At 38.1% G+C, this 15,886-nt stretch overlaps 1 protein-coding gene across 1 annotated transcript in view; it reads left to right on the top strand.

The window, feature by feature from the left end:
- Window positions 1-1,999: 1,999 nt before the first annotated feature.
- LOC106136468 (parapinopsin) overlaps window positions 2,000-15,886 on the top strand; it is a 30,648-nt gene continuing 16,761 nt past the window's right edge. The window contains exons 1-2 of the mRNA XM_013337030.2: window positions 2,000-2,173; window positions 13,760-13,919. Coding sequence (XP_013192484.2) covers window positions 2,000-2,173; window positions 13,760-13,919 — 334 coding nt within the window. The remainder of the gene's footprint in view (window positions 2,174-13,759; window positions 13,920-15,886) is intronic.

Here is a 15,886-nt window from a genome sequence, read left to right as displayed (position 1 = left end):
GATCAAATCGTGAACGTTCTAGATCGAGTCGGGGGAGACCTAGTATGCGAAAATAGTGACAGGTAGATTAATGTAGTTTCCTGCAGCTTTTAGTATATCTTTACGAAGTTAATTGCTTCAGAAAATCCGTCAATTGGAAAGTATGCAAACGGACCAACAGGAGTAAGGGTTCGTATATGGAAGTCACGTGACATGAGTGGAGAATATAGTGCCGTGTGGTTCCCGGCAATAATACAAAAAATAATAGAACTACTTCATCTCTTTCCCATGGATGTCGTAAAAGGCGACTAAGGGACAGGCTTATAAACTCGGGATTCATCTTTTAGGCGATGGGCTAGCAACTTGTCAGTATTTGAATCTCAATTCTATTATCAAGCCAAAAAGCTGAACGTGGCCATCAGTATTTATATTTATTTGCAAGACTGTTGGCTCTGTCTACCCCGCAAGGGTGACAGACGTGACTATATGTATGTATGTAAATCTGAATAGTTATGTAAGTCCTCTATATCAAGCGTAACTCGCCTATGCCGTAGTCGCAATTTGCACCAAACGGGTTATATTTCCATGGAAATTGGCCTGCGGTCTGCAAAGGGGACATTTGAAATGTCCACGTGAGTAAGTATCGAGAGAGCGTCATAACCGAGTTAGTAACGCAGGGTAGGCAGAAATAGGTTGACAGAGTAGCTTTGGCCCTAGTTTTAACTGTATTTTGATAGTCTCAGAAAGGCTGGCCAGTGTAACTTGTTCATACATTTTTTCAGTACGATTTTTAAGTTTTAGCGCACTGAATTTTCAGATTCATATTTTTGTTTTATCGGGCATCAGGACGAGCAATCAAAAAGAAAGCTCATTCATCAACGGAAATCCTCATGAAAAAATATCATTGAAATGACAATAGAAAGTTCTCTGTCAGACCCTATAGTTGACCGGTAGATAATGCTTCCAGCATTAAGTCCGCGTAATGTACTAAATATTTGTATTTTGTATAACAAAGTTTGAATAAATAATAAATCTCGTCTTTACCCTTTACGGGATAGATAGAGAAAGACTGAAAGGCCATGTTCAGTTGTATGGCTTAATGATGGAATTTAAATTCAAATAGTTACAAGTTGCTAGCCCATCGTCTACAAGAAGAATCCTAAGTTTACTAGACATTCTCTTAGTCGACTTTTACGACAAATAAACGTACGTCGATAAAGGAGAAACTACAGTTTATTGCAGGCTAAGTTGTAGTTTTATTTGAAAAATACATTGGGGTTGGCAACACTGTAGGTTAATAAAATCCTTTTTACCGACCATTTCGAGCGCAGATTGGCGACAAGTTACATACCGTGCATGTAAATTGTTCTGGAATGCAATTGCGAATGCGATCCTAATAAGATTTGTACAATGTGAACAATGTATTCTCCCGTCCACATTATATTCTAAGTATAATTTAATATTGTGAAGTTGACGTTGTTAAAGAAAATGCTGCAGTGCAGTTTGTTACCGCTTCTTCTGCACTGACGCCTTGGAAGCGGCAGTAAACTTAGTTTTTAAGTAATATATTTGACGTCAACCAAGTTGTTAAACCATACGACAATTATTAAGCGATATAATAATATCCTATAATAATGAATAAAAAAATTTTGAATTTTGAATTTTTTTTTTGAATTTTTTTTTGAATTTTATATGGACACGACACGTGCAATAGAAAGAAAAAAGGAAAAAGAATTTATTCGTAAAACATACAAACATACATAAAATCACGCCTCTTTCCCGGAGGTGTAGGCAGAGACTACCTCTTTCCAATTGCCACGATCTCTGCACACTTCCTTCGCTTCATCCACATTCATAACTCTCTTCATGCAAGCTGCCGGGAGCCACACGGCACCACAATTTCCTTCAACATTTTAAAACACCACTTTTCATTCCAGATGACGTGAGAGACGCCCCCACTCCGACCATCGTACTACTCAAACCGTACACTAATGCGGTGTAAATGACTAATGCAGTGAAAATGACGACGTACACTGATTTCAACGACACGGTCATAAGGACCTTCGATGAAGGCTTCCCCCTCCTTATGCCGAAGTGGGGGTACGTGGTGTCGGCGTTCGTGCTGTTCCTCATTGGCTTCTTCGGGTTCTTCTTGAACCTGATGGTGATACTCCTCATGTTCAAGGATAGGCAGGTGAGGTCTTTGATGCTGTGTTTCTTTTGGCATGTAGTTTTGTATGCTGTGCCGTGCAGCCGTGGAGAGTATAACAGACTTTTGCATTTATGCCTTTACTAAAAGTTGCCTGGAAGAGTATGCCGTGTGGTTCCTGGCACCAATACAAAAACGAATAGGACCACTCCATCTCTTTCCCATGGATGTCGCTAAAGGCGACTAAGGGATAGACTTACAAACTTGGGATTCTTTTTTAGGCGTAGGGCTAGCAACCTGTCACTAGTTGGATCTTAATTCTATCACTAAGCCGAATAGCTGAACGTGGCCATTTAGTCTTTTCAAGACTGTTGGCTGAAAGCAACGAGGAAGAAGAATAATTTCTCTATCCCTCACGGGGTAGACAGAGCCAAGTCTTGGGAAGACTGAAAGGCCTCGTTCACAAAGATGATGATGATGATTTTCTTAAAGTATTTAATAAGTAGATTAATATTATAATACGAAAAATATTAAAAGCTTCTTTGAAACGTGCAGAAATTTTTTTAAATTAATTATAATCCCCGATGAACAACTTTCCATCGCCAACGCCTTTAAAAGTTATGCGAGCTAAATATCTCACAGGGAATTAGGGAAATTACAATTATAAACTTCGGAAATTATTTACTCGTACATACCTACATATAATCAGGTGTATATCCATTACGGGGTAGACAGAGCCAACAATCTTGAAAAGACTAAAAGGCCACGTTCAGCATTTTGGCTTGATGATAGCATTGAGAATCAATTAGTGACAGGTTTCTAGCCCATCGCCTACTCGTAAAAAAAGGATCCCTTTATAAGCATATTCCTTGGTCGCCTTTTACGACATCCATGGGAAAGAGAAGGAGTGGTACTATTTTTTGTATTAGTGCCGAGAACCACGCGGCACAGCAATAACCCTAAATAAAATACCCAACAGTACAAGAGGTTCGCTTTATTATTGAATCTGTGTTATAATAGATTCAGTCAAGTAGCCCTTGAATCCAGGTCAAACTTATAACAGTCATAGACCCTGAATAAGACCCACAAATACACCTGGATGAGTAGCACTTGAAAGGAATAATGGTCTCGCACCGACGTGGAGACCCAAAGAGGGATCTTCTGTTTATTGTTACAAACTGGCCGAAAAATATTACACAAACATTTTTTCTCTAACTTTATTGTGACTTACTAGATATTCCGAATTTCCGACCGAACATCCCTTGGGGTAAGACAGAGCCAATTGTCTCGAAAACTATTAAGTTAAAGTTTTAAAATTATTTTTAAAAGGGATAAAGTCGTGTGTTGTACATACAAATGATTAAGACTTTATCGGCCTGAATATGAATAAATATTATACATGAATGGCCACTCTCAGCTTAGTGATAAATTTGAGATTCAAATAGTGACAGGTTGCTAGCCCATCGCCTAAAAAAGAATCCCAAGTTTGTAAGCCTATCCCTAAGTCGCCTTTTACGACATCCATGGGAAAGAGATGGAGTGGTCCTATTCTTTTTTGGATTGGTGCCGGCAACCACACGGCAGTCAGTCTTTTCAAGACTGTTGGCTCTGTCTACCCCGCAAGGGATATAGACGTGACCATATGTATTATATATGGCCGGGCCGCAGTGAACTTTTGAATCCGGATCCCTTACCACTCCATTATTGAAGTAACCGCCTCTCCTGTTCACAATTATTTGATGATTTCTACCTATATATTTATATATCTCCTACGGATTGAAACAGCGTATAAGACTTTTGTTTGTTTGTAAACTCTTTATGATGAGTGGATGAAGCGAAGGAAGTATGCAGAGATCGTGGCAAGTGGAAAGAGGTAGTCTCTGCCTACCCCTCCGGGAAAGAGGCGTGATTTTATGTATATAGTATATGTATGTAAACTCTTTACTGCACATAAGAAAGATATAGATAGGTAGGTTTTTATTTAACTTTTTGTCAGTCTCTATAAATTTTTGCTTAGCTTTTGACGAAAAATAAGATAACATTAATCAACTGCTTCAAATATCAATTGAAAGAGATAATTTTAAGGAAGGCTCGATTTAAATACGAAATGAAAATTATTATCAAAAGATACAATCCCTCTGATAAATTCAGTTTATCGTTTTGATCAAAACAAAGGATTTCAATTTCTTGTTTCTTGCTAATTAATGATAGATTTTCTTGGAATCCGTAACAATCAAGCAATTTTGAGAATAGAAGAGTTGCTACTACAAGAGTCATTATTACTAGGAGTGACCTCTTAAATTAACGAGGAAAATATATGTAGGTATATAATATAAGACTGTAATCAGACCTGTCATCCTATAGAGCAGAGTGTTTGGCAACGAAAGCGACGGATGAAAGGTACCTAACTGTGGGACGTTCTGGTAAAACTAGGGAGGTAAGAGAGATTGGATATAATTTAAATATCTGTAGAATGACTACAACCCTTATAAGTGGACTAGATCATAAGATCTCTATAGCTGAGCCTCTAAAATATAAATTTTAGAGGCTCAGCTATAGAGATCAAGAAGCCGCCAGAGAATAGCGATAGGGGTATGTGTGTGTATTCTTTCGATGCTAAATATACCGGACGTTAATCACAATATGATTCTACTATACCATAACTTATATACTTTCCTGTCGTGGGACTGCTGGAAGAAATTTCTCTAGAAATAAGTAGTGCTAATGTACTGAATTTCTCTTTAAGTTTTATTCTTATTTTTTCTTGATGTACATAAATACATACATACATATGGTCACGTCTATATCCCTTGCGGGGTAGACAGAGCCAACAGTCTTGAAAAGACTGAATGGCCACTTTCAGCTATTTGGCTTAATGATAGAATTGAGATTCAAATAGTGACAGGTTGCTAGCCCATCGCCTAGAAAAGAATCCCAAGTTTGTAAGTCTATCCCTTAGTCGCCTTTTACGACATCCATGGGAAAGAGATGGAGTGGTCCTATTCTTTATTGTATTGGTGCCGGGAACCACACGGCACTACATAAATATATAAATAAATAAAAAATATAAGTCTTTAAAAGGGTAGAACATTTTGAATAAGATATCTTAATATTGTTATTCTCAAATAGTTCATACACTATAAAGAAAATAGTCGGATTTTTATCTTTAAATTTCGCTCCATCAAGCCAAATTAAGCTGGGAGTCTGGACGAGAGATTAACTCTTTGAGCGGGGAATAAATAACCGGCTTTAGAATACTTCTTTTATTTTTTCCGTCACTGCAGATACTCGAGGCTATTGTAATGCGTCGTGTGGTTTGCGGTATTATATATTATATTCCATTCTCGACCTTGCTTCTAAGGGGTCACTGGCCGTGGCCTTAGGGTCTCTGTCTGTCGGTTCTGTCTACCCCGTAAGGACTAAAGACGTAATTTGTGTGCAGTGTAAAAAACATAATCGATGCTGAGTTAGCTTAGAAATTCCAATCTTAACTAATGTTATAAATGCGATAGTAATTTCAAGCGTTATCTACTGTACCCGACCCGTTCTTGAAATTTTGCATATTGAACCATCTGGAGGTGGACATAGGGTACCTTTTACCCCTGTAAATACTATAATTTCCGTGGCATTCGCGAAAAACCTATATTTATTTTGAAGTTGGCGCGTAAATTCGCGCGTGTAGGTAGCGCTAAATTCATGCGGGTAAAAATTGGTACATACATACATATGGTCACGTCTATATTCCTTGCGGGGTAGACAGAGCCAACAGTCTTGAAAAGACTGAATGACCACGTTCAGCTATTTGGCTTAATGATAGAATTGAGATTGAAATAGTGACAGGTTGCTAGCCCATCGCCTAAAAGAGAATCCCAAGTTTGTAAGCCTATCCCTTAGTCGCCTTTTACTACATCCATGGGAAAATGATAGAGTGGTCCTATTCTTTTTTGTATTGGTGCCGGGAACCACACGGCACGAAAAAAAGAAAAAAATTGTTATTAAAGAATAAATGTTTCAATGTTAACAGGGGCCGTGAACAATTTTTCCATTCCTGAATCATGGTCATCGTTAAATCCAGACAAATTTTCATCACCTCTATTCGTTTCACCTCCACATTGTCACGATTCACCCGCCTCTCTCGCTAAGCCTTAAAATCCCTCTGCTCTTGAAAATAACACACATGCCGCCTTTATTTCACTTAAAATCTGTGGGCAAGGTTTACTTGTGTCCCTGAAGCCTTAAAACGCTTACGGTTTGTTGAATTTCCTCAACATGTCCGACGACGGCTTAACAATATTTTGAGGATTTCGTATAAGGAAAATTGAGGAAAGTGCCGTTTTAAATTATTTGCCAAATGTTTTTGTTCGTACGTACAAAATAACGCCTCATTTTGAGGGGTAGACAGAGATTACATCAAGCCCCGATCCTTGCATACTTCTTTCGCTTTATGCACATTCATAACTCTTTTTATGCAAACTCTTTGATTTTGGGTAGGACTGGTGACCTAAACTTTCGCCAGAATGTTTTTGTAATTGAATTTTTATTTTTGTCATTTACTTTTTTTTGCTAAGGCGATTACAAAAATGCATATATAATGAACTTTTTAACAAGAGAATTGAGTTTTCAATTTGTCTTGTTCTATCAAGATATTGCGCTGACTTCTGAATCAATTTCCATTCAGTTTATTTGGCAAACATACAAGTTAATTTTCAATTTGACCAAAATTGAATCTATGCCTTATATTAGAATTATCTCTTTCACATAATACTATAGCCAATTCATTAATTTTAGGGCTAAGATCGACCTGAGGCTCTGTCCGCTCCGTAAGCAGGAAATCTGAGATTTCTCAAGAAATCCAATTGCCGTTCACTGCTGTCCTTGGCCAACAGTTTTGATCGATAGCTCGTAACGACTGTCATAAAATAGACGTTACCTGAAAAGAAGATCAAGCTGAGGTTAGTGAAATGATCCGTCTTATATTCACTGACAAAGAGTGAAATTGATAACGCCCGTTCACTCATGTGTATAGGCAAAAAGGTAAATTTTTAAATTTCGCGTCATACCGCTCAATACATAAAATCTTTAACGGACGGGTTGGCACTTAAATATATTTCCGCTTGCTAAGATCCCTGCATACTTCTTTCTCTTCTTGTTCCTCCTGGCTAGTATATTATTCATAAATTGAAAATTGTTATGTTTCAGACGTGCCGTGTAGTTCCCAGCACCAATAATAAAAAATAGGAACACTCAATCTCTTACCCATGGATGTCGTAAAAGGCGACTAATGGATAGGCTTATGAACTATTTCTTCTTTTAGGCGATGGTTGTATATCATTGACATATGAATATATATACAGCTGAACGTGGCCTACCAGTGTTGGCTCTGTCTACCCCTCAGAGGATATGGACATGATTATTGTATGCATGTATACAATATTCATTACTCTCATCATGTAAGCTCGTCGGTTCCGGGTAATCTTGGCCTGACCCTTTGCCAGAACATGCTATATTTGATCAAGGATAACACTAATCAGAATTAACGCTCAATACAATACAATTTACACAGTTTTGAAAGTCCATTTATTGCTGGCATGGCAGAGAATAAGTATACAACGACTTATATCTGTGATTAAGAGCTACCTCTCTAATGAAATCAATTTATATCAAAGCGTTGGATCGTGCAACATTTTATCTTCCTTCATCGGCCCATTTAGAAGAGGGAATCCTATTTAAAATTATTACTGAATCGATGAATCAATCTGTTTAATGGTACAGTTAATAACTATAGGTATTTTAAATAACCACAAGGGATAATTTCTGAGAGCAAAATTGATTAGATTTTATCTTTTTTTAGTGTTCGTAGCTCGTTTTGCGAAAGCATCTCAGGCACATCAAATCGGTATCTATCCAAACATAAAATAAATACCTAATACAGTAAATAAATACCCTTTCGGCGACCGTGGTAATTCAGTTTCGTAACCAGATGCGTAAAAGGATTTCTTATTACTAGTATCTTTAGGCAATTGTTTGCGATGGAAGATTGACTTTTCTTTGTACGCAATCAGTTACAAATGAAGAATTAAAAAAATACTTACAGAGACTTATTAAAGCAGTTGAAATGAGACAAATCACAGTTTGTACCGGAATTGGAGCACAATTTTGAACGACGTAGCCCAGTATAGTCATAGTTATACTCTGCAGGATTATTAGAATCGTGCGCACACTGTATACATACAAAAATACCGTAATAGTGATTGGGTTTTTCTGAAAAAAATTAAATTGATACTACTAGACCAGACACTTATATAATAGTTATATATTGTATAATGTCCGCAGAGAGAAGTCGACGACTGAACAAATAGGCTTCAAAATATCTCATCGTTTGGCCAAAACATACATACATATGATCACGTCTATATCCCTAGCGGGGTAGACAGAGCCACCAGTCTTGAAAAGACTGATATGCCACGCTCAGCTGTTTGGCTTTGTGATAGAATTGAGATTCAAATAGTGACAGGTTGCTAGCCCACCGCCTAAAAGAGGAATCCCAAGTTTATAAGCCTATCCCTTAGTTGCCTTTTGCGACATCCGTAGGAAAAAGATGGAGTGGTCCTATTCTTTTTTGTAATGGTGCCGGGAACCACACGGCATTTTTTGACAAAAGAAAATATTAATACAGTCGGGGGCAGACAAACCTGTATTAAGACGTGTAACAAAAATTATAATAAGAGTAAACATAAAAACTTAACAAAACGCGCTTATCGTATGTTACGAATGTACGTTAAAAAACGTGAAATAAATAAATATGTATATACGGGACAGATTATATAAACTAAATAAGTCTTGAAATAAGTTCGAGTCTAGTGTTATATAGACGAGATACTAATTCAACGGTAATTAAATAATTATTTATTTATTATAGTGCCGTGTGGTTCCCGGCACTAATACAAAAAAAAATAGGACCACTCCATCTCTTTCCCATGGATGTCGTAAAAGGCGACTAATTCAATTCAATTCAATTCAATTCATTTATTAATATCAGATTACAAAGATCCAGTTTGTTAGTAATACATAAAATTATAAATCTGCAAAATAATATAAAATAACATAAAAGGGTTAGTACTTAATTCTACTAGAATCTTTAAAGTTGACCATGTAGGGCCACCGGCATGGTACCCCGCACAAGATGCCTTATTATAGGCGAGTCGTATCTGTCTGCCACAGTTCTTAGAATGGTATTGCCACTCGACCTTATCCTCCTTATCAAAGACGCCATTTTTTTTCTAATAACAGCGTGAAACCCGTCTGTTCTTGTTTGAGCAAACATTTCAGAGGCGCTACAGAACTTGGGGAGTCGCAATAACATTCTAAAAATATTATTGTACTGGATACGGAGAGCATCCAGCGACCTTTTGGTGCCTCGGACCCACAGACCACCCGTGTAGAAGCCCTGGCAAAAAGCTTTAAATAAGGTTATTTTAACCTGGTCACTACAGCGGGCGAATCTCCGGGCCAGCATGTTACCTCTGACCGCCAACGCTCTCCGCTCCCTTTCTATGTCGTCATCATCTTTAAGGTCGTCGGCAAGTACATGGCCCAGATACTTAAAAGTTTTTACTATTTTTAGTTCCTTTCCAGATAGAAACATAGGAGGTGTATTTCTGGGACACTTTCCAACGACCCCAAAGACCATGCATACACACTTTTCCACATTGTAAACAAGCCCGTGCTCGGCCGCGAAACTTTCACATACCCTCAACATCTCATTTATTGATTTCGTAGTCGGACCCAACAGCACCATGTCGTCGGCATAGCTTATATTATTTATGACGACACCGTCTATACTACAGCCTACCCTCATACTGCTAAGTCCCACTATGAGATCATTTACATACAGGTTGAAGAGCTTGGGAGGTGTAATGCCCCCCTGTCTCACCCCGCACTCCAACCTGTACGCATCTGAAATGCCGTCGGACCATTTTACCACATTTATTTGGTTTTGGTACCAAAACTTAAATATATTACATATCTCAGCCGGCACATTTCTGGCCTCTAGCTTCCTCCACAGTACCTCATACGACACTCGGTCGAAGGCTCTGGAAAAATCCAGAAAACAACCATGTACCGGTGTTTTGCGACTTGTATAGTATTGAATAGTATTCTTGAGCACAGTAATTGCACTCTCCGTTGACAGGTGCGGTCTAAACCCAAATTGCGCGTCATGAAGGTTTAAGTATTGCTCCAATCGCGAGTCAAGAACACCATCCAGTACCTTAGCAATTATAGTTGCAAGGGAAATCGGCCGGTAGTTATTTTTATCAGAGATATCCCCTGTCCTGTTCTTCACGATGGGCACCACAATTGTCTTCATCAAGTCAGGTGGCAAATAAGAGTGACTTATGCACAACGAGAAGAACATGGACAGGACTCTCGGCAGGTGTACACCTGCGTGCCTCAGATGTTCGACACTTAGTCCATCATGGCCGGGCGACTTACCCCCTTTCATTCCCCCAATTGCCTGTTTTACTTCGGCAGCTGAAAAATGTAACTGAAGGATAGACTCCTTTTTACACATATTAAGAGCATGACCAACTGATGACGAGACTCTAAAATGCTCCCTAAACATACTGGCAATCTCGACTGAATCGCTCTTGCCGTCGACACTCGCCGGGCGGCCAGGCCCTACGTTTAACCTAGCTGTAGCCTTCCAGAAGTCCCTAAAATTATTCGAAGCTCTTTGTGAGGCTAAAAGATCCATTTTGATTTTTTCTTGGTTTTTTTGACACCAATTCAATCTACTTTTAAAAATCTTTCGTGCTTCACACATTTGCTCATAAACTGGTCCTAAAGTCGGTCTATTGTGCTGTACCCATACTTCAAACTTGAGCCTGGCCTCATGATGAGCATCCTGTACGTGTTTATTCCACCCACACAGAACCTTACCCCTCTTTATTTGATTCTGCGTAGGAGTTCTGGATTTTGCGGCTGCATCCCCGAGCGTACATACAATTTTTTCGTATAGATTATCTAAAATCTTACAATGATCGGCTTGACTACAAAAACCAAAACTACACTCCACGAACTCTTCCGGGAATTGTATATCACGAAGCGACGCATTACAAGCACGTTGGTAGGTACTAATTTCAGACTCCTTTCTATCTCCCCATGTTATTTTGCCACAGGGTAAGTCATGCTTAATCAGCTTTTGCCTCACTATCTCAAGATTACAGGTCATAAAAATGGGAAAATGGTCCGACATATATACCCCTTCCTCTATGCGTATATCTATTACTGATTGATAAGCAGATTGAGACACGACAAAATGGTCTAACCATCTTTTACAACCATGTACCTGACTCACAAATGTGTAACTATTTGAATCTTGAATGACTAAGGGATAGGCTTACAAACTTGGGATTCTTTTCTGGGCGATGGGCTAGCGACCTGTCCCTATTTGAATCTCAATACTATCATTAAGCCAAATAGCTGAACGGGGCGATTCAGTCTTTTCAAGGCTGTTGGCTCTGTCTACCCCGCAAGGGATATAGACGTGACCATATGTATGTATGTATGTATGTATGTATGTATTTATTATAGATATATAAGAGAGAACAAACGAAACATTTCGTGTCACGCGACATAAATCGCGGGCAAAAAAATAAGGAACTCATCAACTCACTATTTTAACGCCCACAAATAACGCCAGACTAGCCCCAAACAGTAAGTTCCCGTGGAAAGCGGTGAAGTATTTCAGAACATACATGAGACTTAGGACTGCACAGCCTGAAGGAGGATTGTGCTCACAAATACCTTCATATTCTATATTAGTATAGTTTGATTGTGCTACTAGACCCGTCTGTAACATATGGAAATTATACATACCTATATATATATATTTACAGTTTCCATATGGAAGCAATACAATATGGTAACATATGGAAATATATAATATATATACCTACATATATATATCTTGGATTTCTGCTACCACAATATAGTTATAGTATATAGTTGTAATTGTGATTCTGGTGATAAAATTGCGATCTAAATTTATACTAATAAGTTTCAGGGGCACCATTTTTATAAAGTATTCATAAACTTAAAACTTAAGAAACAGTGTTCACTAAATAGATTTAGCAAAGTTGATATGCTGTACAGAAAATGTACACAGTCTGCCTAAAACTGAATGCATTAGGAATTTTCAGATAAATAGTCTTTAATTTAAACTAACTAAGGAATAGGCTTCTAAACTTGGGATTCTTCTTTTAGACGATGGCTAGCAACCTCTTAATATTTAAATCTCATTAAGCCAAAGTAACTGTTGGCTCTGTCTAACCCACAAAGGATATGTACGTAAGTATGTAAGCTAAAATACTTACACATGCAGTAAAGAGAGCAATCATAAAACAGCCGTTTTTCGGACACAAAAAAAAACAACAAGTTTCAATTTCTGGTAGCTTTTCAAACACATCCCTTTTTTGTGTTACCTTTGGCATAGCTTCTTTCTTTATTCGCTAATTACCTTATTATCTCTTAATAACATTTGTAATATAATTACAGTCACAATTATAATATTTTTTTGTCGGAGTAGACCGGATTCCGTTATGTATAATTAAGATTCCGTCGCGACTTTCTCAGAATTTTCGAAACATTGACGTGGACAGACATCTGACATTAGACGCAGAAGGACAAAAGGATGAGAAAACGTATTGGTTCTGAGAAAAATAATATACTTACATTTGTAGTTGAAAGAAAACTTCGGTTCTTGGTTTGTCCTTTGAAGTAAATATGGTGCCCTGACCACACTCTCGTTTCCAACGCTATTTTGCCAACAAAGTACATTCCCTAGCTAGATTCTAGATCTAATCTATAAATCTACACATTGTATATAGATTGAATTCGATTCCTGCCAGAAACTATTTTTTTTTTATAACTGATATTGATTGTGAATTCGCTGTAATTTATAAGAGTTAATTGTATTGTCAATACAATTATTGCATTGTAATGTTATTCCAATGATAAACCTTTGCCGTGTTGTTCCCGGCACTTGGGAATAGAACTTCGCCTTTTCTTTCCCAGGAATAGGGATAGGCTTATAAACTTGGGATTCTTCTTATAGAAACTTTCACTATTTTAATCTCAAATCCATTATTTAGCCATACAGCTGAACGCGAGCGTTAGTCTTTTGAGATTGATAGCTCCAACTACCCCGCAAGGGATTTAGTCGTGATTATATGTATGTATGGTATTCCAATCCCATTAAAGTCCTGTTAGAGTTTTGCCGTGTGGTTCCCGGCACCAATACAAAAAAGAATAGAACCACTCCATTTCTTTCCCATGGATATCGTAAAAGGCGACTAAGGGATAGGCTTACAAAGTTGGGATTCTTTTTTAGGCGATAGGCTAGCAACCTGTCACTATTCGAATCTCAATTCTGTCATTGAGCCAAATAGCTGAACGTGGCCATTCAGTCTTTTCAAGACTGTTGGCTCTGTCTACCCCGCAAGAGATATAGACGTGACCATATGTATGTATGTAGAGTTTACTTTGGGCTCCGCCTAATCTCTGTGATTTGTCCAAAAAATTAAAACTTGCATCGTTTTCATTTGTTTTACCATTTTTCGTTACCCCCAGCTGTGGACGCCGCTCAACATCATCCTGTTCAACCTGGTGTGCTCCGACTTCTCGGTGTCGGTGCTGGGGAACCCCTTCACGCTGGTCTCCGCGCTCTTCCACCGCTGGGTGTTCGGGCACACCATGTGCGTGCTGTACGGGTTCTTCATGGCGTTGCTGGGTGAGTTCATTTGGTTTTATAAAAATAATGAGCCTTCCTGGAGTACTAAAGAAACTCTATGACAATACACAGAGGATTAATAGTTGATAAAACGCGAATCAGTCAAAAGTCCTGTTTATTTATTTATTATCTGAGGCTAGGCTGGACTTCAAAAATAAAAAACTAACTTTTCTGATTGGCCTGGACGTTAGGTGCGTAACTTGTGTTTAATACATATAATCACGTCTATATCCCTTTCGACGTAGACAGAGTCAACAGTCTTACAAAGACTGATAGGCCACGTTCAGCTATTTGGCTTTAAGATAAAATTGAGATTCAAATAGTGACAGGTTGCTAGCCCATCGCCTTAAAAAGAATCCCAAGTATGTTAGCCTATCCCTTAGTCGCCTTATACGACATCCATGGGAAAGAAATGGAGTGGTCCTATTCTTTTTTGTATTGGTGCCGGGAACCCCACGGCACAAGTCCTGTTTATTTGTTAATTATCTGAGGCTAGGCTGGACTTAAAAACAAACTAACTTTTCTGATTGGCCTGGACGTTGGGTGCGTAACTTGTGTTTAATTGAAGTTGCAAATGCACTTATTTTCAGTTAAACTTATTACATTGTATAGTTATTCTTTTTTATTCATTTGCATTCAACATTGTTCAATAAAGTTCTATTATTACCGAAGATAGTGAGTAACACTGAAATTGTAAAAGTAACATGACGAAGATATAACGGTCTCCTGAATAAATCATAAATTCATACGGGTATATTGAAATCATTTGAATTTGTGTCACATTGTCTGAGTGGGCGGAAAAAAGGTTCCTTGGATATAGTTAGGTATTGCTCTGAGGCTAATGACGTCAAACTACAAAAATCTTTGTGAATAACAAACACGTTTGCATGAATAAGGAATGGAATACTTATTTTTGTGCCGTGTGGTTCCCGGCACTATTACAAAAAAGAATAGGACCACTCCATCCCTTTCCATTGATGTCGTAAAAGGCGACTAAGGGATAGGCTTATAAACTTAGGATTCCTCTTTTAGGCGATGGGCTAGCAACCTGTCACTATTTGAATCTCGGTTCTATCGTTGAGCCAAATAGCTGAACGTGGCCATTCAGTCTTTTCAAGACTGTTGGCTCTGTCTACCCCGCAAGGGATATAGACGTGATCATATGTATGTATGTATGTAATATCTATTTGCTGTAACATTCTTTAAATTACGTCAGAAACAGAGAAACGCGCGTCCGTAGTAAACAATGTCGCAGGTTGGAATCAAACGAATTCTTCTCAATGAAGTTAACTTTGTATAAATCTTCAAAGATTTTTGTGTAACATTATTTTCTTGTTTTTTCGACTCTTAATGGGTTTTCGGTCTAGCACTTAAACTTTTACGCATATTACGTAGGACTGTAATATTAGTTGCTAATGAGCTTATAACGATATACATATGATCCAAACTTATGTGCGACTTAATATGTATTGAGAAGTCTAGTAAAAATTATTACAGACACACTAAAAAGTTTTATTATTATTGTTACCTTAGATTCTATTGTGATTTCTGATAGCTTGTTACATTTGTAAGACATCAAATTGCGTATCGAATTGCGTCAATTCCAGGTTTGATAACGTAATAATTGAATGGTAATATTTTTGGACGGTAAAGAGGGTTGTATTTGTATCGCCGCCAAATCGCTTTCCATTGCTACTTTGAACTACTGCCAGAGAGTTGATACGACTAAATCTTGTTATTTAAAAAGTGGCAGGCATTGGAAGCAAGCAGATAATTTTCCATCTAGCAGTACATCCAGTCTATCTGCTCCGGCCTATCCCACAAGCCCCATTGGGGGGACATACATATAGTCTCGTCTATATTCCTTGTGGGATAGACAGAGCCAACAGTCCTGAACTGAAAGGCCACATTCAGCCGTTCGGCGCAATGATAGAATTTAAAAAAGATTCAGACAGTGTCAGGTTGCC

The sequence above is a fragment of the Amyelois transitella genome, chromosome 15 (assembly GCF_032362555.1).
Source record: "Amyelois transitella isolate CPQ chromosome 15, ilAmyTran1.1, whole genome shotgun sequence".
Classification (NCBI taxonomy): domain Eukaryota; kingdom Metazoa; phylum Arthropoda; class Insecta; order Lepidoptera; family Pyralidae; genus Amyelois; species Amyelois transitella.
Note: the sequence above shows the minus strand (reverse complement) of the source record. Positions and strands in the feature narration are given on the sequence as shown.